The sequence below is a fragment of the Staurois parvus genome, unplaced genomic scaffold, assembly GCF_062004578.1.
Source record: "Staurois parvus isolate SC_StPar_1 unplaced genomic scaffold, SC_StPar_1.0 ptg000262l, whole genome shotgun sequence".
Taxonomy (NCBI): Eukaryota; Metazoa; Chordata; class Amphibia; order Anura; family Ranidae; genus Staurois; species Staurois parvus.
In genome coordinates, this window is record NW_028318058.1 from 4461472 (window position 1) to 4486408 (window position 24937).

The 24937-nt window shown below is 39.3% G+C and overlaps 1 protein-coding gene across 1 annotated transcript in view; it reads right to left on the reverse strand.

Moving 5' to 3' along the window:
* IL18RAP (interleukin 18 receptor accessory protein) overlaps window positions 1-24937 on the reverse strand; it is a 54719-nt gene that overhangs the window by 11751 nt on the left and 18031 nt on the right. Inside the window, exons 2-6 of the mRNA XM_089681222.1 lie at window positions 14384-14666; window positions 12149-12323; window positions 11840-12017; window positions 9743-9811; window positions 8151-8274 (exon numbers count right to left, since the gene is read on the reverse strand). Coding sequence (XP_089537348.1) covers window positions 8151-8274; window positions 9743-9811; window positions 11840-12017; window positions 12149-12323; window positions 14384-14666 — 829 coding nt within the window. The remainder of the gene's footprint in view (window positions 1-8150; window positions 8275-9742; window positions 9812-11839; window positions 12018-12148; window positions 12324-14383; window positions 14667-24937) is intronic.

Below are 24937 nucleotides of genomic sequence, written 5' to 3' on the forward strand. Positions count from 1 at the left end.
AATGTAAGGGACAGTAGGGGCTGGTCACTTTGCAAGGTGAATGTCACTGTGATCAGATCACTGTTCAGCATGTCCCTGTGTTGTTTTCTTCTGTTGAATGGAGAAAAAGATACATTGTATCTTTTTCTCCTTGCTAGAGGAGAAAAGTGTAAACAAAGAAAAGCGTGTGTAAAAAATATAAAAAAATAAAGAAAAAGTAGATTGATCAGGGTTTAATCTAGATCAGTATCAGGGTTAGAGTTAGTGTCAAGGTTAGGGTCAAATGCCATGGGTAGGATAAGTGTATTTTAGTTAGTATTTTTATTATTAATATCAGTGTTTGGTTGTGTCAGTGTGTTTTAGGTAGGCTAATGCAAAAAGTGTATATTGTACCCTACTATGAGTACAAGAAAAGAAACCATACACATATGTGGTATCATTGCAACCACCAGAAGCAGGAGGATTTATTTTGACTTGTTCTTTGGTGATAGGTTATGGTAATAACAAGAAATATCCAGTTAATTTTTTTTTTAACTATTTTGTGCCGGGTTTTATTTGATATTACCTTTTACCACCAAATGACCGTCAAATTGTTCTGAAAAAACAAGGTATAATTAATCTGGATTCACTTAGTAGCTGCAATGATATGTAGTGTTATTAACACATGTGCTAGTTGCAAAACTAACTGTGTTGTGTTAATATATTTTTACCCTGTGTAATGATGGGGTTTTAGCCCCAGTTCACACTGTCACATCACATGTGATTCGCACAGGAATTGCACCGCATTCCTGTGCACATCACATGTGATTCTGTGCTGTGCAATTTCAGCCCATCATTTTGTATTTTGCAGGGACCTTTTTTGCCGCACTGGAATCAGATTGCATAGGTGTTCATACATTCTGTGACCTGCGTTTGGGGTGTTGTTAACTTTTCAATTGACACCCACAGCCAGGGGCGGACTGACCATTTGGAAACTCAGGCACTGCCCGAGGGCCTGGGGTCAGTAGGGGGCCCCATGAGATGCCCCTGGTACCTTTTTCATAGGCTTTTTTGAGTTTGGGCAAGGACACAGGGGCCCCATGATCCCCTATTGCCCGGGGGCCCCATGAGTTGTCAGTCTGCCCCTGCCCACAGCAGATTGCGATTGCTATGTGGTGCAATGCAATGCGAAAAACACAGCGATCCCTGTGCATTTCCCACATCGCATCTGTGTGAACCGCATCTAAAAAAATGGATTTTTGCTAGCACTTGATTGGGTATTTAAAGTTAGTTTTGCTTATTTACTAACATTCTTTTTGTACAGTGAACATTATTTCTTCCTAACTAAACAGCCTCTGTTCATTTAGTAAACATATTTAACTGAAAGTGATAGTGCTATTTTTTTTCCTAACCATGGCCTTAAGTATATAGAAACCTGGGGAGCTGCTTGTGGAAATAACTTCTTCATTGGGGAATGGGGGATGAGTCGAATTAACCAACATTTGGTTTGAATTTCAAATCCTGAATATGAATCCCACAAAAAAGCAATGGAAGCCAAACTTTAGATGTCAGTAATGGTCTTTTTCTAGGTTAATAGACAATGGATTGTAAAACAAAAAAACATGGGGAGCTTGAAAATAATGGCCATTTTCTAGGTCAAAAGGCAGGAGATTGTAAAACAAAACGTATAGGGAGCTGCACAGTGGCCGGGGGGCATGTACCAAAAACCCCCCAAAAATTAAAAATTATCATTCAGCAGGTGGATTAAATGGCAACTTTGAAAATAAAAAAAAAAACCTTCAAATTATATGCTTAGGAGATGCCTTATAGCCGCACGTGGTTTTGTTATTTATTATAATTATTTATTTGTTTATTACAGGTACTTATATAGCACCATGAATGTACACAGTGCTTTACATTTATATAACGTTTATACATACACATACTAGGGCCAATTTCAACAAGAGCCAAATAACCTACCATGTCTTTGGAGTGTGGGAGGAAACTGGAGTACCTGGATGAAACCCACTCAGGAACAGGGAGAACATGCACACTCCAGGCAGGTAGTGCTATGGTTGGGAATCAAACCAATGATCTTAGTGCTCATTTTACAAAAGCATCATGATTCTCTGGGACACTGTATCATGGCAGCACATAAATCGCATATGCAATAATTTAGTTTACTTTTAAATTATTACTTGGTTTTCAAACAGTAGCAGCAATTCAATATGATTGATTTCCCCTTTGAAAGTATTTATTAGGTATTTTTGCAAAGACAAGTAATTTTTCGTGTAGCAGTGATATGCCATAATTGAGAGGTAGAAGTAGCAGAGACAATATGCGTAAAATCTCCCTGAAGGTATACACTTTGAAAAAAAATGAATTTAAAGCTATCGACTTCATACAAATTGGCAAACAGTGGCAAAACAAGTTACTTAGCTTGAGGCTAAGTGATTAGTACTTCCGTCTAGCTAGCAGCACTAGGGTTGTTGGTTTGAATCCCAATGACGGCACTACCTGCATGGAGTTTTCATGTTCTCCCTGTGCCTTCGTGGCTTTCCCCCTACATTCCAAAGACATGTTGGTAATTTCATTGGCTTCAGGGCAAATTGGCCCTAGTGTGGGTATGTATAAAGCTCAGTTCACAGTTGTTGGATATGTGAAATGCTATGTACAGGGGCGGACTGACAACTTGTGGGGCCCCCGAGCAATAGGAATCATGGAGCCCCTGTATCCTTGCCCACACTCAAACCACACTCAAAAAAAGCCTATGAAAGGTACCAGGAGCATCTCATGGGGCCCCCTACTGACCCCGGGTCCTCGGACAGTGCCTGAGTGCCTAAATGGTCAGTCCGCCCCTGGCTATGTATTTCTATGAGAGCAGCTCCAATTGACACTACTGAAATTCCTGCAACTTCAGAAAAGGTTCCTGCCCTACTTTGATGTGACTTTGATACGACTTCAGTGCCACAGAGTGTATGAGAGTGAGCCTATAGGCTCCCATGGCACATCCATTGGCACTCCCTCCTCTCCCCTGGCTGACACAGTAGAACTGAATCACATGACCAGACTGCAGCAGGCTGAAAATAGGTAAATACAGGTGAAACTAGAAAAATTGGAATATCGTGCAAAAGTTCATTTATTTCAGTAATGCAACTTAAAAGGTGAAACTAATATATGAGATAGACTCATTACATGCAAAGCAAGATAGTTCAAGCTGTGATTTGTCATCATTGTGATGATTATGGCTTACAGCTCATGAAAACCCCAAATCCACAATCTGAGAAAATTAGAATATTACATGCAATCAATAAAACAAGGATTGTACATAGAACAATATCGGACCTCTGAAATGTATAAGCATGCATATGTACTCAGTACTTGGTTTGGGCCACTTTTGCAGCAATTATTGCCTCAATGCGGCGTGGCATGGAAGCTATCAGCTTGTGGCACTGCTGAGGTGTTATGGAAGACCAGGATGCTTCAATAGCGGCCTTCAGCTCTTCTGCATTGTTTGGTCTCATGTCTCTCATCTTTCTCTTGGCAATGCCCCATAGATTCATTATGGTGTTCAGGTCAGGCGAGTTTGCTGGCCAATCAAGCACAGTAATCCCCTGGTCATTGAACCAGGTTTCACCTTTTAAGTTGCATTACTGAAATAAATGAACTTTTGCATGATATTCAAATTTTTCGAGTTTCACCTTTATATGCATCTATTTTACAGGGGTTAGTCAGCATAGGTGTGTGGAGGGGGTAGGGGACATTTTTAAGGCTAGTTAAGTTAAAGCTGAAATTCTACTTTAACAAACCGTTAACCTAGAGTGCACAAAAACATCTCAAAACCACAAACCCACGTTTGAGAGATGAGGCAGGTATATTATGTTGCACTAAAAATATAACAGTGCTGTGTTTCAGCAAACTAGGAATGGTTTTACAGGCGGAGGCCAATGACATTTTTTTCCCTACTCATCTTTTCTGACTGTTTTTCACTAGTTTTGCATTTGGCTAGGGTCAGTGTCACTACTGGTAGCATGAGGCGATACCTGGACCCTACAGAGGTTGCACAAGCAGTCCAACGTTTCCAGGATGGCACATCAAAACGTGCCATTGCCAAAAGGTTTGCTGTTTCTCCCAGCACAGTCTCAAGAGCATGGAGGAGATTCCAGGAAACAGGCAGTTACTCTAGGAGAGCTGGACAGGGCCGTAGAAGGTCCTTAACCCATCAGCAGGACCGGTATCTGCTCCTTTGTGCAAGGAGGAACAGGATGAGAACTGCCATAGCCCTACAAAATTACCTCCAGCAGGCCACTGGTGTGAATGTCTCTGACCAAACAATTAGAAACAGACTTCATGAGGGTGGCCTAAGGGCTTGATGTCCTCTAGTGGGTCCTGTGCTCACTTCCCAGCACCATACTATGACAATACACAGTAAAATCCATGAAAATAAAGTCTCTTTTTGTGTCAGTGTGAAATTGAGTTGTAATCCAAATGTGCCCTTCCAAACAAATCCACTCTACCACAGTGCCACAAGTGAATGCTTACAAGAGGTATAAGACCCCCAATCTCTGAGTGATCATAGTAAGCATAGATGTTAAAATGCATGTTATAGGACTACACTGTTTCACTCTACCAATAGCCATCATAGAGCACATACATATGGGAATGAAGCAAAAGACAGGCATGCTCCCATTTATGTAAATCTGATAAAATGACTACTCACATGCATTTTTTAATAGAAGCAAATTTTTGTTTCCGCTATCCAAAAATCTGATCAGTGTGTATCAATTTCTATACTGACGTCATGGTGTCAGGCTCTAACCAACACATTTTGTCAAATATGACATCATCAGGAGCTCGGAGCTTCAAGTTACAAGCTGGATGTCCTATTTTACACACCTGTTATAATTTGTGCAAATATGGATGCCATTTTGTTAGCATGCTGGATTGGGAGTGGAGAGGGAGGAACTATTTAGAGGGGACATATATATATTTCAGGATTCTTGGATGTGTTGGCTGAATGTTTGACATACAACAATTGACCAGAAGGTAGTGGAGGAGATATGAATTGGACATACAGAGGACCAATACATTACTACACAAATGGAGCTATAGATATGAGAATTTTCTTTGGATCCCTTTATTACCATACATGGTTTGTGTAGGCATCTGTTCCCCCTTGGGTACCATAGCACTATTGATATTAAGCATGCTGTGGATGACCCATCCTTCATGTCGACGATCATTACTGATGACGAAACTTGGGTCTACGGGTTTCCCGCAAAATTTCACATTGCTTTTTGTTCTAACTTACTGTCCATGATGAAATAGCAGACAAGGTAATGCACGTGGTCAGAATAGAACCAGTTGCATAGCACTCAATGTTCACAGGACAATGCCTTTTTTCACACTGACTTATGAATGTCGGTGCTTCCTTGTTACAAAACTAGTCTTGAAACTTTTTGATACCACCTCCTATGATGTGTCAGCCGTTATACAATGTTACGTGAACAATCACGTGTTTTAGAGGATATATAAATAAATGAACCTCTGGCTGATTTACATGATTTATGTGCATTAAGATTGTGCTTCTGGTGAGTTTGCAATCTTACCATTTATCGCACGCCACCGGATTATCATTTCCCACACTGGGGCCACACAGATTTATATTAAGATTTGAAGAACTGTTTACAACTGTTTACATAGTTTACTGCTGGGAATCAACTCCTATTGTGATTATCTTATCCTACACTTTTCATGGGACGGTTTTTATTATGCATATTATATATTGATATAATTTTATACGGACTGCTATTTAATTAGCTATTTATTATTCAATTTGCATCATAGTATATTTTATTATGCACATATATTGCATTATGTTTTAGCGCTGCACTATGTCTGTTCTTATTATCTATTGAGAAGGTTTGTGGTTCCTTTTTGGTGCATATAGCTGCTATCTTGTAAGCGCTCGCTAAGCCCTCACGTTTTATCTATATAAATAAATAGCTATGATTACATGATATATGACTGTAATGTACTTGCCTAGAAAATTCCATTGGGTAAAAAAGTGGTACTAAAGCCTTTATCAAGGCTTAATACAAACAGCATGATATAGCCTGCATATAAGGTTAAACAATTCCCAAATGAGAAGAAGAATGTATATATATATGTATATAAGAAGGGTATATTTATAAAGATTTGCAAAGCAAATAATAAAAACATTTTTTAACTGAATGCTATTAGGCCATTTCCTGTCCTGGAAAAAAAGTTTTTCATTGACTTAAAACAGAAAATACTGCATTTGGCCACTAAATGGTGCTAAAGATCACAAGAATTGCCTATGATTAGTGCCAGCTAATGAAAAAATGTGGTATTTTCTGTTTAAAATAACTGAAAACCATTTGTCCAATGCAGTCCTAATAGCTTTCCATTTTTTGCCCCATTCTCACAGAATGAATGTACATTCACCAAGTAAATTCTTTAAAAATAAACTACTGAATGGTGTCCATTTTTAATTATAATGTGCTGTAATGAAATGGCCAAAGCATTAGTTTTCCAGCAAAAAAAATCCATACATTTTTATCTCAAGGAAACGTCTGCCTAAAAATGAGGTTTTAGTATTATTGGTGCCAGCAAACCATAACCCAAAACAAATGTTCAGGTGGAGCACATGATGGATCCTGTCCAAAGATTTTTTAAATCTGTGAAACAGCTGTGGGAAAATTGACTTTAGGGGTATTCATTGTGCTAAAACATGGTAGCCCTACAGAACTATTTGGGAAATCACAGAATGTTACCTGCTAAAAAAAAAGTGAAGCAGCTGCAAAGAAATGGGATGTGCCACGTTAAAAGTGCAATGAACAACAGCAATAGGCCCAGATGGTAATAGTGGCAGGTCTACAGTGGTGGAAGTACATGTTAACAGTGCCAGGCCAGCAGTGGCAGAAGGAGGTGTAAATAGTGGCTAGGTGTGCATGGGGGTAGGAGATGGCAATGGTGGCAGGAGGTGGGATTTATTTCAGGTCTGCAGTGGTGAAAACAGAGATGTAGGCTGTACAGAAAATAAATAGTATGGATGGCAAAAATCTCAAAAAATAATATTCATAATTGCCACTAGTCCAAGCCTTGTTCGTTATAATAAATGTCAGTTGCATAACTGTGTCTGGGGACAGACGGGTTCTCTTGTCTGTCACAAGGCCTAAATGTATGTTCAGAGAGGGCAGCTTGATTGCTTACTGGGCAAGCTCTGGCCAGTGTCCATTAATGTTATCCAGTATTCAAAGAGGTCATTGATACTAAGAGTGTCAACATCTGCCCTTGACCCCATGTGATGCACCATATAATGCAGCCACTGGATACAAACAGCCTTGAGTGCTGGGTAGTTTTCAATGCCTTGCTTAGACAGCCACTGCTGCTCCTTCTTACATTGAGAGGAGGTTCAAAGCCATGTTGTCCATGAAATAGTGTACTGCCTGTCTCTGGAAAGAAAGTTAACAGGTTCCCCCGCAGCATGTCCTCCAATTTATATTTACTCCTTCTGCAAGGGTAGGATGAGCTCTGCGACTTTATCCTTGTAGTGTGGATCCATAAGGCCAACTAATACTGGACCCTCTTTTTAATGCCACAGATCCTAGGGTCCTTCCACAGGCTCTGAACCATGAAAAAGCCCAAGTTACAGGAGGTGGAGGAACCCAAGCCATTGGAGTTGTCCTCAGCTATCTCCCCCCAGCTATATACAACTCTGAGTATTTGAGGCATTAAAATTACCCCTGGAAGCCTGCCCCATGTCCTCCACCTCAATGCCACCCTGACAACCATACTCATCCCCCCTCCCCCCCACCCAAGTTACATCAAAGCCTTCAACTCCAGGCCCTGAACTGGGATTACTAAAACAGAGAAAACTTAAGGCAGAATGAACCTTTGAGAATCTATCATCTCTATAACAATTCACTAAACTCATAGTGAGGCAGGGCCTTGCACTGTCACTATATATATATATATATATATATATATATATAAAACTAATATATACATGACACAAATGTCAAAGGCCATTATACAGACCATTATTCAGGTGTGCCCTGTTCATAGATGTTTTAAGAGGAAATTTAGTGCAACCGCACCACCTGGAAGTAAAAAGCTTAGAATCGGTTGCTATGGTAAAATATATGCCATTATATTGTTTGTCTTACCAAAGTTCTTTTCCTCCAGAATGTTCTTTTTCATAGTTAGGATACATACTTTTCCATCTAACAACTGGATCAAAAAATCTTTCAGGTCCAAATCGAATTCTACAAGTTAGGTTTAAGGGTTTGCCTGTACAGAAAAGGTGGGTTAAAAAAAGTTGACTGCCCCGTACGGGCCACCAAAAAAAAAAAAAAGGTTTACTGAATTGAAAAATTTAATCTGACATTATAGGCAAAGGGTAACCACTTGTCCCCACCCACAGTAATTTTACTGTGAGTGTGCGACACAGCGATGGCATGGCATGGTATGGTATGGCACATGCACACTTTAGTGCATACTGTCACCATTGAGTATTCCTGATCACCATCACAGCAGTCATATGATGATGCTGTACTGCACTTGTAACAATATGTAAAAAAAATACCCACATTTTATGTAATTCAATTCCCAAAAAATTGTGACAAAAAATTGCAACTTCACAAAACTCACCATACCTCTAACTAAATAACTTGGACTGTCTACTTTACAAAAAGGGTCATGGGGGGGGGGGGGTATATGTACTGTACTGGCACTTTAAGGGCCTCAATAAATACAGACTGATCAATTTGCAAATATATATACCAGGGTTTGTAGACTCATTTTGGCCTAAATTTATGAAGAAAGATTATTTATGAAGAAAGATTTTAAAACAGAAACTAAGAAAAACGTTTTTTTTTTAAACTTTTCGGTATTTTTTGTTTATATAACAAAAACTAAAAAAACACAATGATGATCAAATACAACCAAAAGAAAGCTCTATCTGTGTGAAAAAAAATATATACATTTAATTTGGGTACAGTGTTGAATGACTGCACAATTGCCAGTTAAAGTAGCACAGTGCTGAACAGCAAAACTGCCCTGGTCATGAAGGGGGTAAAAGCTTCTGGAAGTCAAGTGGTTAAGGACAAGCCCAGGATTATGATTAGTAATAAGTGGATTGGTTCACCAGGAGTTGACTATGCAGAATAACATCCAATCAGCAACAATCCTCTAGGTAAACTATTTTATTTTACATTTGTGAACTAGGAAGGAGACCAATTTATTCGTTCATTCACTTAATCGTTATACATTGGTCAGATTGTGAATAAATGCTTGGCTGACCGAATATCACCCTTCACTTACTATTAATTCTAACAATGTCATAAGTAGCTTTTATTTAATCAGAATTATCAATATTAGATGTGAGTACATATTCTATGTACTCTTTAGGCTTCTTCAGAAAGTAGATACAGTAAAATGCCTACAGTCCTGACATTAACAGATTAAATTCTCTTTTTAACAGGAAAGAACCAAACTAAAAGCATACTTTGGCACTATTTATAAAACGCAAAAGTAAAGAAAATGGGAAATGAAGGTGCAGTGGGGAAATTAAACAAGACATCTTATTGGTGGGCAAGACCTCTTTAGTTGACAATTTATTTTTTCATGTTTGTGTGTTTGTAGGGGTTGGAATAGGTTAGCTCACACACATTTTTACTACATATCACAGGGAAATATTTCATCAAATTATTACCAGAACAAGACCTATAAAGTAAAATATATAAAAATGTATATTTACCAGTTTCTGCAGTTAATATTGTTCCATTGGTAGGACCCAAAATTTCTGGGGGCTTTTGTGTGTCTGGTACTAAAATATAAAGTATATGAAATCAACAATGTTTCTTAAGTTGTGCATATTTTAGTAAATCTTATATTTCACCCTTCTTCATTAAAGTTGACCTTGCACTATAAAGCAAGGTTTGCTTATTATCTTAGGCCCCCATTTTCCCATGTTACAATTCTGTATTATACCAGTAAAAAAAATGGAAAGAAGTTAGAAAATATTCTTACCTTACTGCTGGACTGTGTACTAGAAAAGGTGACATCATGGTCCTTTCAGTGAGATCCTGGGAACACTGAGTATTCTAATTGCCCCAGCAATGTAGGATAATCTTCTTGGGAGATGTAGGATGCTCATTATTCCCAGGATCTTTCTGGAAAGATCAAGAGATACCCTCTCCAAGGAGGCTGTGAGTGGAAACCGGGTAGAATGGTGGAAAGTAAGTACATTTTTCCTAATAGTGCTGGGGGCTATATCTGTTTTAAATACTATACATGCTGCATGTTAATTTAAAAAAAATTTTTTTTATATATATATATATATATATATATATATATATATATATATACTCACCGGGCCACTTTATTAAGTACTTCTGTCCAATTGCTTGGTAGCACTAATTGCTAATTAGCCAATCACATGGCAGCAACTCCATGCATTTAAGCATCTAGACGTGATGAAGACGACTTGCTGAAGTTCAAACTGAGCATCAGAATGGGAAGAAAAGGGACTTAAGTGACTGTGGACATGGTTGCTGGTGTTAGACGAGCTGGTCTGAGTATTTCAACAACTGCTGATCTACTGGGATTTTCACACACAACCATCTCTAGGGTTTACAGAGAATGGTCAGAAAAAGGGAAAATATCCAGTGAACGGCAGTTGTGTGGATGAAAATGCCTTGTTGATGTCAGATGTCAGAGAAGAGTGGACAGACTGGTTTGAGATGATAGAAAGGCAACGGTAACTCAAAAAACAACTCATTACAACCAAGCTATGCAAAAAAACATCTCTTAATGTGCAACACATCGAACCTTGAAGCAGATGGGCTACAGCAGCAGAAGACCATACTGGGTGCCACTCCTGTCAGCTAAGAACAGGAAACGGAGGCTACAATTTGCATAGGCTCACCAAAATTGGACAATAGAAGATTGGAAAAACGTTGCCTGGTCTGATGAGTCTCAATTTCAGCTGCAACATTCAGATGGTAGGGTCAGAATTTGGTGTAAACAACATTAGAGCATGGATCCATACTGCCTTGTATCAACAGTTCATGATGATGGTGGTGGTGTAATGGTGTGGTTCATATTTTCCTGGCACGCTTTGGGCCCCTTAGTACCAATTGAGCATCGTTTAAATGAGTAATGTTGCTGACGATGTCCATCCCTTTATGATCACAGTGTACCCATCTTCTGATGACTACTTCCAGCAGGATAATGTACCATGTCACAAAGCTCAAATCATCTCAAACTGGTTTCTTGAATATGACAATGAGTTCACTGTACTCCAATGACCTCAACATTCACCAGATCTCAATCCAATAGAGCACCTTTGGGATGTGGTGGAATGGGAGATTCGCATCATGGATGTGCAGACAAAAAATCTGCAGCAACTGCGTGTTGCTATCATGCTAATATGGACCAAAATCTCTGAGGAATGTTTCCAACACCTTATTGAATCTATGCCATGAAGAAATAAGGCAGTTGTGAAAGCAAAAGGGGTCCAACCTGGTACTTGCAAGGTGCACCTATTAAAGTGGCCGGTGAGTGCATAGTGGTGATAAGGGACATAATAGTATTGCTAGCCTTACAAACACTGGAAGATAGTTTCATTCAAACCATGAGCATGCAGAAAATATAACGACCACACAGCCACAGTGCATTCTGGCCAGTTCAGACATACAATATTTAATTAGTAATATGACTATAAATGTTGGAAGATGAAAAAGTTCCGCATGAGATGGAATAATTCCTGTATATTTGTAATTGCGATCTCTGAAATACCTTTAATAAAAAATTTTTGAAACAGAAAACATTTTGCATGTGCAAAAATACTTACAATCAACTTCAAGTTTAACGGTTGCTCTTACAATCCATTTGCTGCCATTAATATAAACATCATGGTCACAAGTGTAGACTCCAGCATCACTAATGTAGATCTTGTCAAGTTGGATAACATTTTTAATAACTATTAAAGAATATCTGTTTGGAGAAGTTACAGATGAAAATTCTTCACTCTGAAAAGACAAAAAATATATACCTAAAGCTTTACCAAGCAGAATTCTAGAAATGCAACTGTATTCACATTAGAAAGGTCTTAGATATTAAAAAGACATTTTAGAATTGCACAGCTAAGGAGAAAACCTACCTTATACCATCTCAGATTTGATATGTTCTCCATTTGCTGACAGCCTTGTGAGGGGCAAGTAATTAACCCTTTTGTTTTGTCAACTGTCAAATATAAACTGCTAGAACCATATGGCAGTATGCAGTTGTCCTTGGACTGCACAAATACAGTTAATTTTATGCACTCATTATTCATTCTGTATAAGGACATAAAAAGTTAATTTAGTTTTTTATTAGTTACCATTAGTTCAGCTCTTTGAATAAATGTAACTGGTATATTACTTATATACAAAAAAGTATAACTTAAAAATTCAGCGCTATACTATATTTGTGGCTCCCTAACATAAAAAAAAATCAATAGAACATAAGCAGCCACCTTAATAATGCAGGCAACAATATATCAAATAGTAAAACATAAAAGTGCGGCGCTACATATAACCAAAAAAATAAGTGCAAATACATGTAGTAAATTAAAAGTCCAATACACATGTGAAAGAGATATAACGTAGAATAAGCCCCTTTGATGGGACATCAGTGTCATGAATGCTTCAAATCTGGTCAAGAAGATGAAGAAAATCCACCATCGCCAACACCCAAAAAATTCTGCCTCTTACCAGATTAAATTGACCCCCGGTTAAGGGTGGGTCAAAATGCGCAAAACGCGCTGTAGCACCTCCCTATGTGTTTCATCATCAGTCATCAGGGGCGTCACGATGATGAAACACATAGAGAGGAGCTAGCGCGTGTGACGTCAGCACATACTGGAACGTGGCTGCCATTTTATGGTTTGAAACTTATCATCCATTTTTTCTTGTTTTTTGAATGGGTTTGTCCTCTATGATAATAAATCTTTTCTGCAGGTTTATTTTTTCTGTTAAATTTTTGGAGTTAAACTTTGGAGCTCTACCAGTATCCAGATCACAGCCAGTTTTTGGACTTATCCAACAGTTTTTTTATCTATCTACCATTGGGGGCCAGTTTGATCCTTTGATGTCATAAAGTGTCCAGGTCCATGGCATGCAGTTGGATTTTGTATTGCGCATTTTGACCCAACCTTAACCGGGGGTCAACTTCAACTGGTAAGAGGCAGAATTTTTTGGGTGTTGGTGATATAGATTTTCTTCATCTTCTTGACCAAATTTGAAGCATTCATGACAACATTGATATCCCATTGAAGGGGCTTATTCTACATTATATCTCCTTCACATGTGTATTGGACTTTTCATTTACTCCATGTATTTGCACTAATTTTTTGGTTATATGTAGCGCTGCACTTTCATGTTTTAATAGTACGTATATACAATATATAAAGTGTGTCACCATGCAGTAAAAACAGTTATACCACCTATCAATTTATTTAAAGAGGCAGCACACATTAAAATGAGAATCATACCATTAACATTCAATTTTGTAATAAATGGACTTTCCTGAATAAAAACCACATACACAAAAATATTCTTTCCCTGCTACTTCAAATTTACTCATCAATACCGATTTGACTGCACAACAAACATTCTTAACCCCTTCCCACTGCCAACTCCCAGCCCTTTAAGTGGATTGAAATGCCTGGAGGCAGCGTCAGGCATACCAATCATGTGACTGCTGTGATTGGAAGTCACAGTGGTTACATGATTGAAAACGCCCAAAAAAAGTATGCACTCGGAGCTTTCCATGACACTTCAGATACTGTGCTGGGAGCATACAGGGAGTGCACTCTCAGGACAGTAAACTGTTTACATACAGAAGCATATATGCAGTTATTTGGCATTAACTCCCACCCGCTGAGAGGATGCATATATGCATGCGGCCAGCGAGAAGAGGTTAAACTAAAATTTAAAAAAAAATTCTACTAGCATATGACCAGCTTTAGTTCTGGAGATGCATGCTTTCCTCACAAGGAACAGAGCTCACAGCAGCTGCCCCTGCAAGAATCTTGCAAGCCTGGTGTTAATGTCAAAGGAAGTACTATAAGCTGTTTCATTTGGAGAGAAACAAAGTAGAAGTAAAAAAAAAAAACGAATACTGGGACAGGCTTGAAAGGGAGGTTTGAGAGTAAATTAGAGTAACGCCTAGACATATACTTCAAGTACGAAACTGAAATTTAATAAGTGAAATCTGCATACTTGTGGTCTGCTTTACAACACTGTTATCTCACCCAACAAGTGACAGATTCCTTTTCAGATATCATAATACACCTGGTTATCAAAACCAAACTTACTGAAACATAAACCCGCAGAAAAGATTTATTATCACTTACATGCACAGGTAGGTTCCAGAGTGTCTAATTTCTGCTGGCAAAAACCATAGCAAATTCCCAAAATCTGTAGCCTTCCAGTCTCTGCCACTAATCATTTTTTGAATGTTTCCATCAGATTTTTGAGAAAACCATTGGGCTCTTTCATTATTAGATGGCCTTCCATTTGCATTGTAAGATGATTTAACAGGGCATTGAAAGAAGACATTTTCTTTAGCAAAGACTTGGTATCTGTAACTTGGTTCTCTATCCGAGCAGTTTGGGAAGAACTCTAAAGGTGTCTCAACTGAACAAAACACCAGTTAGGAACATATCTACACAACTGTGCCTTTAAGTGTAAAAATACATTCACATGTGTAATAATAACACCAATAATTTTGTCATGCAAAAGTTGTTAAAAATGGAGAAAAAAAACACCAATTAGGAACATATCTACACAATTGTGCCTTTAAATGCAAAAACTCATTCACATATGTAATAACACCAATACATTTGTTGTGCAAGAGTTCTTAAAAACTTTTTTTTATCTTGTGGTAGGAAGTGATTGTAAAATGCCCAGAACAACAACCTAGAATGGGCAATGATAGTATACAGAAATAACTTCCTGCCTCGATTAAGCATAGTTCATTGCCATAATATCTGGATTTTGACATACACTCAGAGCAGGGAACATAGTATATAAGTCACAGGCTTTCATTGTCTTGTGAGCTTATGGGACTTTTTTGTCCTGAAATGCCAGACAGGTGGCATTGGAGCAATTTGACCATGGCAGCAAAAGTATTTCTCCCATGACATGTTTCATAAATGCACAAAGGGAAGCCATAGTCAAAGCTATTTTTTTAGTTTTGGATAACATAGGAAATGCTGGACAGAGAGGTTCACACACGTCTATTTGTTCTAGTGACCATTAACACTAACATAGAAAGTGATGGGAAATTCAGATTTTAAGAGTTGTCGCCAGAAAAAGAAGTGTGAGTAAATCGTCCTAAGGAAATACCTGCTCTAGTGACAACTAAGAGGGGAATCCCCCTCACTTCACTTCCAGTTGTGTCTCTAGAACAGTGGTCTCCAAACTACGGCCCCCGGGGGCCGGATGCAGCCCTTTGCTTGCCCTTATCCAGCCCTTGGAGCACTTTTTTCCCCACTGATACAAGACACTATTCCTCTCACTGACACCAACAAGGGGGCATAATTCCTGCTACTGATATCAACAACAGTCACTAGTCCTCTCATTGACACCAACGATGGGGCACTATTCCTCTCACTGAAACAAACCATGGGGCACTATTCCTCCCACTGACACCAACAATGGGACACTATTCTACCCATGGACACCAAGAATAGGCCACTATTCCTCCCCTAATGCCAAAGATGCATTGTTTACTCCCAATGAAGCAGGACAATATCTACTTCCAATGGCCACAGTCTGGCCCCCCTAAAGTCTGAAAGGCAGTAAACTGGCCCTTTGTTTAGAAAGTTTTGAGACCCCTGCTCTAGAAGAAGAAGTGAAGGGAAAACTCTTCAATGAGACACAGACAGAAAGAGGTATTAACTTTTGTCTACTTTATCCAGAACTAGAAAAAAACTGTTATGAATACACTCACACACTTAAGAAAAACTTTGATTGTTTGTATCATGATGGAAAAAATAAGTCAAACACATTTTAGAACAATGCAAGTAAAATGCCACCGATAAGGTTTAAAAGTATATTTTGTAACAAAACCACCAGTGTTTTATCACATTTATCAAAAGCTGAACATTTTGAGTTGCGACTAGATGCTCTTTTAGACTCTAGATTGTTAACATCAAGGCATTTGCACAACCTATTTAGTAATATAAAATTCTTACCTGTAGCCCCCGTCAAAATATTGCAACTTATAAAGGACAAGATAAAAGCCAGTATGAAGCACACAGTGCTGTTCATTTTCTGTCATCTAACATGCTCCTTCTGTATTTACACAGAAGACAGAAAAAGGAGAAATGTTTAGCCTCTTGCTTTCAGTAAGAGTTGACTTAATTCTGTTGGAGGAATGATGCTTCACCACAAACAAGAAATACTTCCTTCCACTTTGCAACATTTATCTATGAGTAAGAAAACATCAATTAAAGAGTCAGTACACTCAAAAGTAATAAAAGTTAAACAAAAAAAGCCATATTTCACGTGCATGTGAATATTTGTTAAGGACTGCAGCAGCCAGACCTCCTGAAAATAGTCCCTGTCTCTTTTTCTTGCTGATAGCATTCCTCTTTTTATAAATACCAAAATATGGTCATTATATTGTTGGTCATACCTGCTATCCTCTCTCTGACCTTCCTGTCATCACAATCTAAAAGTGTAGTTCTTCAATACATAAAGTAAAAAAAAATAATGCTACAAAGACAGGTCAAATCCTCATGCGTTGACTTATAAACAAAATACAAACAGTATCCCCATACAAAAACGTAAAAAAAAAATGTATATAAACACTTTCAACATACATCTCTTAAGAGCTCAATGTACTATTGATAATATACATGTGAAGCAAAACTAGTATCGAATAGAAACAAATAACGGCAGTGAGTCCAATTATGTGTGTCTTTTTGTCTTTTTCATATTACAGCATGACCTTCAGAAATAAATCACCTTCATGTAATGGTTGGCAACCTACCAACACATATTGGCCTCTTAGATTACAGGAGGTCACAAACTGCATATACAGTATAGGATAGCAGCTGTCTGGGCTGTTAAAGTGGTTGTAAACCTCAGACATGAAATATAAACAAAGTGTATCCCTCTATAGTGTGTACGTGTCTCTATGCGGAGCACTAAGTGTCATTTCTGTCTGCTGCCCCATTCCTTTGCTATATGCATGAGTCACTTCTGATGAGTTTTCCTGACACCAAAAGAAAAAGGGTCACAGGGGAGTGCACAGCTTGTGATTGACAGCCTCAGCTCTGTTCCTGTCAGTTATGTTGAGGGGGGTGTGTCCCTTCTTTCCAGTCAGCTCTCAGACCTCTCCTTACTGAGCTCTGCAGTGTGTAATTTCATCTCTCCACCCCCTTTTTTCTGAACTCTCAGACAAGCTTTGTATATTCTGGACTGCATTCATCCAAACACTCCCGCTCTCAAAACAAGGAGATCCAATCTTGGCCCATAATGCCTCACTCAATGCAGCCCTCCTCAGATCAGGTATCCTTCCATAAACTACAAAAACACACACAGGAGGGCGCAAACGCCTAGTGCATTACCACCACAAATGCATTCAATAAAAAAACAATTGCAAACTCAAAAAATAAATAATAGAAAGCACATCACACAACAAATGCTCCACCCATGGGCGATGTCATCTCATCATATGTCGAAAAGGTTGGAAGGGTATGCAGTTTTGAGGTACAAGTCCACTTCCTCAGAAGGGTCACCTGGTGTTGGTTGCTTCCTCTATCGTCCTTACGATTTTTGCACACTCGACCTCTCTACAGTAATTATTGATCTCCTTGCCCACCTAAAGTACTTACATTATCTTTAGACAGGTGCATTAATAGTGCATAAGGAGTAACTAGAACTCATACAACTGCAGTTAACTTTTTTATAGTTGAATGTTCTTCAACACTATGCACAACAGTCACTCTTTTGTCCCAGTATACCTGATATGCTGGCATTATTCTCTGGGCTTCCAGCGGGATCATCCTTCTTCTAAGATTGCACACTCCACTGAGAGAACCTCCTTTGCCTAACTCCATAGAAGGTGCATACTTGAAGTCTCCTGAGAAGAGCTTGACCAGCGATGCCAGTCCCCAGGGAATTTGGCACTGACTAGTGCTGCTTAACTGTTGACTGCTTCATTGTTAACCAACCAGTATTCTCAAGCCTTCCTTCATTTCTGCTTTGCCTAACTTCCTCATATCCTCATTACCCCAGACTAAATTCATAAACGTTACATTTTTCAAGATTAAAATACATTTAAATATTACGGAAAAAACTGTGCTAAAAATAATAAAATATGTGTGTCATTTGCATTCTGATGTTGGCATTTCTTCTGTAATCTTATCTTTCTGCTTGTAATTCTACATAATTTTGTGAAAAGTCACTGCCATTCTTAGCCTATTTTAAATATATACTATTAACAACTATATTTTGTCTTCTGTTATTTATACAGTTTTTCACCTAAGGTCATACATTCTCCAGACATTCTCCCCTAATTAATGCATTCTCAACTGTACTTGGCTATTATGAGTAACAGTACTCAATTCTTAAACAAATTTAAGTTAAATCATTAAGTCAACCTCCCAGTTTAGAAATGTAATATATTGCATCTTACCAGTCCTTAGATATGGTGACTGCATTAGTTTTCTTTCAGGCTTGTTTTACTTTATTTTCACCTGGTGATCCTGTCAGTAAAACATTTCCTGTCTAGGGTGACAACCAGGGCTGGGACAAGGGGTAAGTGGGAGAGGCGGCTGCCCTATGCGCAATGGTTTACTGTAGGGATGGGGGCTCCTTCCTTCTGTTATAAGGCTGACAGGAGACAAGCGAGTGACTGATGGGTGTAGGATTCCCTAAGCTTACACATCATGAATGGGAGGGGGGGGTGAGTGCAGTTTGGCATCTTTGCCCTGGGTGCAAGGATGACCTTTTCCTGGCACTGGTGACAACATTCTTTCACTGTTCTGTAGTCACATCATTGTGTTAAATAGGAAGCCATCTATTGGGCATTCGCTGAAATTGCACCCTTATCAATAAAGAACAGAAAGTCTCATGTTTGTAAAAGAATAAAGGTTTCCTATAAACCACTGCAGCTTTTTCAGCTTCTAGAAGAACACCAGCGAAGGTCTCCTCCATTCTTCTTTTCATACACATATGCCTGTAATTTATTTCATTGTTTTTGTCAAAGTCACATACATAGCTAGATCACATTTAAATGTATGCAATGTGATTTGTAGATAGCTGTGTTTATTGCATGCATTTCTAAAGAGATGTGTACAAGCATATTGTAACTTCAGTTTATGTCATTGTATTGCAGTTTTACAGAACTATTCACAGAAGTAAATTCAGTTTTGGAATGAAACACAACGCTGCTTCTATCAGTTTTGTTAGCTAGTTATCAGCTAACTGTTAGTAGGACAGCACCCTCACCATACTGTATCTATAGAGGAACAGTGTTGTCACCCCAGGACAGGAAGTGTGTTAGTACACACACTTACTGTCCTGGAGAGGGGATGTTGTATGTTTCAAAGTTTGGTTTACACTGCTTGAGATTTTACTGCAGCACAAGTAGAAAGCACAGCAAGTTACAAGCTCACTGGATTTCTTGAAGGATCGATAGGTTTTTTTTGCACTTATAGAACATATATAAAAAACCTTCAACTATATATTTAACAAACTAACATGAAGTACATAAGAAAGGTGATTATAAACCATCACCTTGTAAAACAACCCATTGAGCTTAAAATGTAAATGAAAGGCAAAACATTTGTGCGTAGATATAAAAAAATATTATAAATACTTTTTTTCCCTTTCTTAAAAGTGATTAGATACCCTCTGTTCTCAGCTACATAGGAGCTAGGGAGGAGAAGCAGAAGCACACTGATCTTCCCAGTGAAGGGCTTTTAGGGGGGGGTGTGCCAGGAAAAGTCTTATCACTGGAGGAGAGCAAACTGAGTTCTGAACACAGCTAGACAACTGACTATGCTGTGCTCTCATACCTAGTGTGGTCAGTTTTTAATAGGCAAGCAGAATGACTGGCAGGAACACCAGGCATTTCACACAAAGGAAGCAATACAAAGAAAACAGGATACTTTTTCATACAACAACATGTTACAGCAGGCATATATCAGGATTAAGAACTGTTGGGTTTACATATTCTTTAACTATTGGGGTTTACACACTAATTCCTCATCATCTGAAATAATTAGCTTTGTGTGAAATTGCTGTTTAACAATCATGTTTTGGAAAGATCATGTTTTACAGTTGCAATTCTAACAATATACTATACACACTATGAAAAATACAGAATAAATCTCCAAAACAACTCTTGTATTCAGAGTAATATCACTCTTTAATATTACTATGACTCACATTAACTGACTCTCTCTGCAGAATGTCAATATCTACCCGGTTTATAAAATATAAAAGCCCTGATAAACCACACGATACAACATGTCACACGTACTGTACATATGGAAACATGATTTCCCTGTATACAATATGTCTTTATCACACCAGTTCATCTTGCATTTGAAGAACATTGAAAAAAGCTCTAGTATAATCAGAAAGATAGTCATTTAAGCCAGTTTAACCAGTAAATGAGATAGCAATTATAAATTAGATTCATCTCTCTTCTAAAAAAGGAAAAAGAATTTTTGGTCCAACAGAACTAAATGACATAATGCACATGCTGCAGGATAGTATTTTCTTTGCTAGTAATATAGCATATGTAAAAAAATTAGTTGTTTGTTTAAAGCAGTCAAAAATGGTTATGATCCTCCCCATCCCAGCTTTGCTGACAGAACACAGGGAACTTATAGAACAGGTTATTACAGTTAACGAAGTCCTACCTGCTATCAAACAGGCCCCGGTGTGTAAGGCTCCTGGACCTGACGACTTTCGCGCACTGTACTATAAAAGATTTGAGCCCTTATTGGCCACCTCTTTGACGAACTACTTTAGTGCCATCCAAGAGGGAGGACCCATAGATCTTGATTCCAATAGAGCATTCATTACACTTATCCTGAAGCCTCATAAGGACCCAAGTGACTTGGCTAACTATAGGCCAATTTCCTTAATAAACAATGACCTGAAATGGTTTACTAAGATTAACACAACCTTTCTAGACCGCTACACACATACTGATCAGTATGATCAGTATGATCAGTATGATGATCAGAAGATCAAATGCGTCAAGCGATAGGTTTCATCTCACTATTGCATTCCTCCTGGGATGGGGAAGGTGCTAGACATGGGATGCTGTTATCTCTATACATACGAAAGGCATTTGATTTCTACTTGTGGTCTTATCTCTTTCGGATGTTGGAATGATGGAACTTTGGTCCCAAATTTATTTACTCGCTTCATTCACTATATATTAATTAGAGAGCGCAGATATCTTTGCAAGACCATAAACTGGCACCATTCACTATCTCCTCCGGCACCTGCCAGGGGTGCCCGTTTTTTCCTTTATCATTCATCATAGCGATGGAGACCCTTGCTATAGCAATCCATCAGGACCTGAATATATTAGGGATCACAAGCAGGGACCAAAATCAAAAATGTGCACTTTTTGCACATGACCTGCTGTTGTTTGTTACCTCCCCACATACTACCTTACCACGCTTATTTTGGGTCGGATTTCAGGCCTGTGGGTCAATCGTGACAAATCAGAAGCCATGAATGTTAACCTACCGAGTGCAGTGCAGAGAAGCCTTCAGGCCCAATACCGATTCATGTGGCAAACAACTTCACTCCCTTATCTTGGGGTTAAGCTGACCCCCCAAATTTAATCTATAAAGTAAATTACTCTGTACTTTTTCATAAATTGTTGGAGGACATAAGGACCTGGTCAGATGCAACCTAGTCTTGGATGGGCAAAATTGCATCTGTGAAAATGAAAGTATTGCCCAAGATATTTATTAATTTAGAACCCTACCTATCTCAGGGCCAATAGAGGCCTTAAGACAGTTCCAAACAAAAATCTTCAATTTTATCTGGGGTACAAAGGGCAGTAGGCTGGCTTGGAGTACAATGTACACTCCTAAGGATCTGAGGGTCAGGGGGGATATACTACATTGCAGCTCAACTCACACAATTATGTCAATTTCATCATAAACACTAAAGACCAGATTGGGTATCTGTAGAGGCTAAAACTTGCTACCCAGTGCCTATAGACTAAGTTCTTTGGCTCCCTTTAAAATACCAAAGGGCCATTCTTTGCCCTATTCTTTCCCACTCTATAGGCTTAAGGAAATCGACCTGCAGATGGTCGCCTCTCAGTTCCCCCCACACGCTCTTAGCACCCCTCTTTAATAACCCACTATATCCACCAGGCATGTTACCTGTTCATTTCTGTTGGTGGATGAACAAAGGCCTTTACCATATAGGACAATTCATTGACATAGGGGGGTATGTCCCTCTTCATATTATATACAAGATCTGGAGATGCCCCCCTCTGAGAGCTTCCTTTTACAACAAATACAGCATTTTCTCTATTCCATACAGATGAAAAGTTCTGATCTTGCAGTCCTAACACAGTTCGAAAACAGATGAATACAGGAGACCCTGCATCTCCATGCTGTATAAATATTTTGTCTCCTCCCCATCAAAACTTCCACACCAAATTGCTTGGGAGAGGGACTTGGGCATTTCCCCTGCTATGGAGGAATGGCGGACTTGGTCTACCTCACACATAAGGGCATAATGAATGTAGCCTGATCAAAGCAGGGTACAAGGTGCTCACAAGATGGTACTTAGTACTTTTTTAGTTTTTGTAATTCCTTTATTTATACATAAGACATGCAATATAAAAAAAAATGAGTAGGATGTCAATTGAAGCACAGAAAGTAACATTGTAATTGTTATAACGTCATTTTATGTAAAGAAACAGAGAATATTAACATTCATCTGAGCCACATGAGAACCCAATAGTTGCTAAACACTTGTGCCAGAGTAACAGGAGCATAGAGCATGTCATTGGCAGGACCAGGGGCGGACTGACAACTCATGGGGCCCCCAGGCAATTGGGGATCATGGGGCCCCTGTGTCCTTGCCCAAACTCAAAAAAGCCTATGAAAAAGGTATGAGGGGCATCTCATGGGGCTCCCTACTGACCCTGGGCCCTCGGGCGGTGCCCGAGTTTCCAAATGGTCAGTCCGCCCCTGGGCAGGACCCGTATGTAGCAGTAGAGAATCATCCTGGAATGAAGGTGGTAGGGGCAAATCTGGGATGAATATGACTGACCGATGAACTGTGAGAAAAAAAACACATTGTAAGTAGGGTTGCCCAACTACAGTACCAAAGGCACACTGACAACAATAAAAACAAGGGGGGTATAGAAAAGAGAGAAGAAGGGGGTAAATCCCGCAGAAGGTAATGCGGGGACCAGAGTGGATTAAGGAAAGGAATGGAAGCATGACAGGTGAGATAATGTGAAGGTAAGGGGGATCCAGAGAGAGAAAGAGAGAAAAAGAAAAGCAGGTCAGAGACCAGACGATTGTGCATCCTCTCTCGAGGAGTAAAGAAGGGCAAAAAGAGATAGAGACCTCACTGATGGAGAACATGTTCGGCCAGATATGTGTCTGTAAATACAAAATGTTGCCAAGGACGCCGAGTGTCCCTGAGGTGTGAAGGTGCAGGAATTGGGGTGATTTGAGGTGTGAAGGTGCAGGAATTGGGACTGATCTGAGGCATGAAGGTAAGGTGCACAAATTGGAGTTGATCTGAGGATTAGAGGTGCAGGAAATGGGGCTGATCTGAGGTCTGGAGGAGCAGGAATTGGGGTGATCTGAGGTATAAAGGTGCAGAAATTGTGGTCAGAATTCTGGGGGTTCAGGAATTGAGGCTTATTTGAGGCCTGAAGGCACAGAAATTGTCGCTGGGGACTGGGATGTGAAGTTGCAGAAATTGGGCTGAGCTGAGGTGTGAAGGTGCAGAAATTTGGGTTGATCTGAGGCCTGGAGGTACAAGAATTGGGGCTGATCTGAGGGGAGAAGGTGCAGAAATTGGGGCTGATCTGGTGTGTGAAAGTACAGACATTGGGGTGATCTGACAGTTGAAGGTGCAGCCATTGGTGTGAGCTGAGATGTGAAGGTGCAGGAATTTGGATGATCTGAGGTGTGAAGGTGCAGGAACTGGGGCTGATCTGAGGTTTAAAGGTGCAGGAATTGGGGCTGATCTGAGGCCTGCAGATGCAGGAATCTGAGCTGATCTGAGGTCTGGAGGTGCAGGGATTGGGGTGATTTGAGTTGTGAAAGTGCAAAGACTGGAGCTGATCTGAGGCCTGAAGAAACATGAATTAGGCCTGATCTAGGGTGCAAAAGTACAGGAATTGGTGGCTGATCTTGGGTGTGAAAGTGCAGGAACTGGGGTGATCTGAGGCCTGAAAACACAGGAATTGTCTCTGGAAAATACGGTGTGAAGTATCAGGAAATAGGGTGAGCTGAGGTGTGAAGGTGCATAAATTGGGATGATCTGAGGTGTGAAGGTGCAGGCATGAGGGCTGATTTAGGGTCTGAAGGTGCAGAGATTGAGTTTGATCTGAGAGAATATATCAACCAAGTCCTTGGTTGATATATTCATTTCAACCTTACCATACTTGCCTCACTGCACATGTGTTCTGCACATGTGTTCTGGAAAAAGGGTAAGTTACCATTACCATCCTTGAAAGCTCAACGTCTTCTTACTGTTATTCAAATAGTTTACAGCATTTACTGTATAAAAATTCCTTTTCATGATTGAGCGTGTAAAGTTTACTTTTTTTTAAATATAACTGGCACTCTCAATTTCTTAAAAAAACAAATTTTGGCACACTATGTTTAAAAGGTTGCCTAACCCTGGTCTACAGACTTGGAAAAATCCATATGTAAATG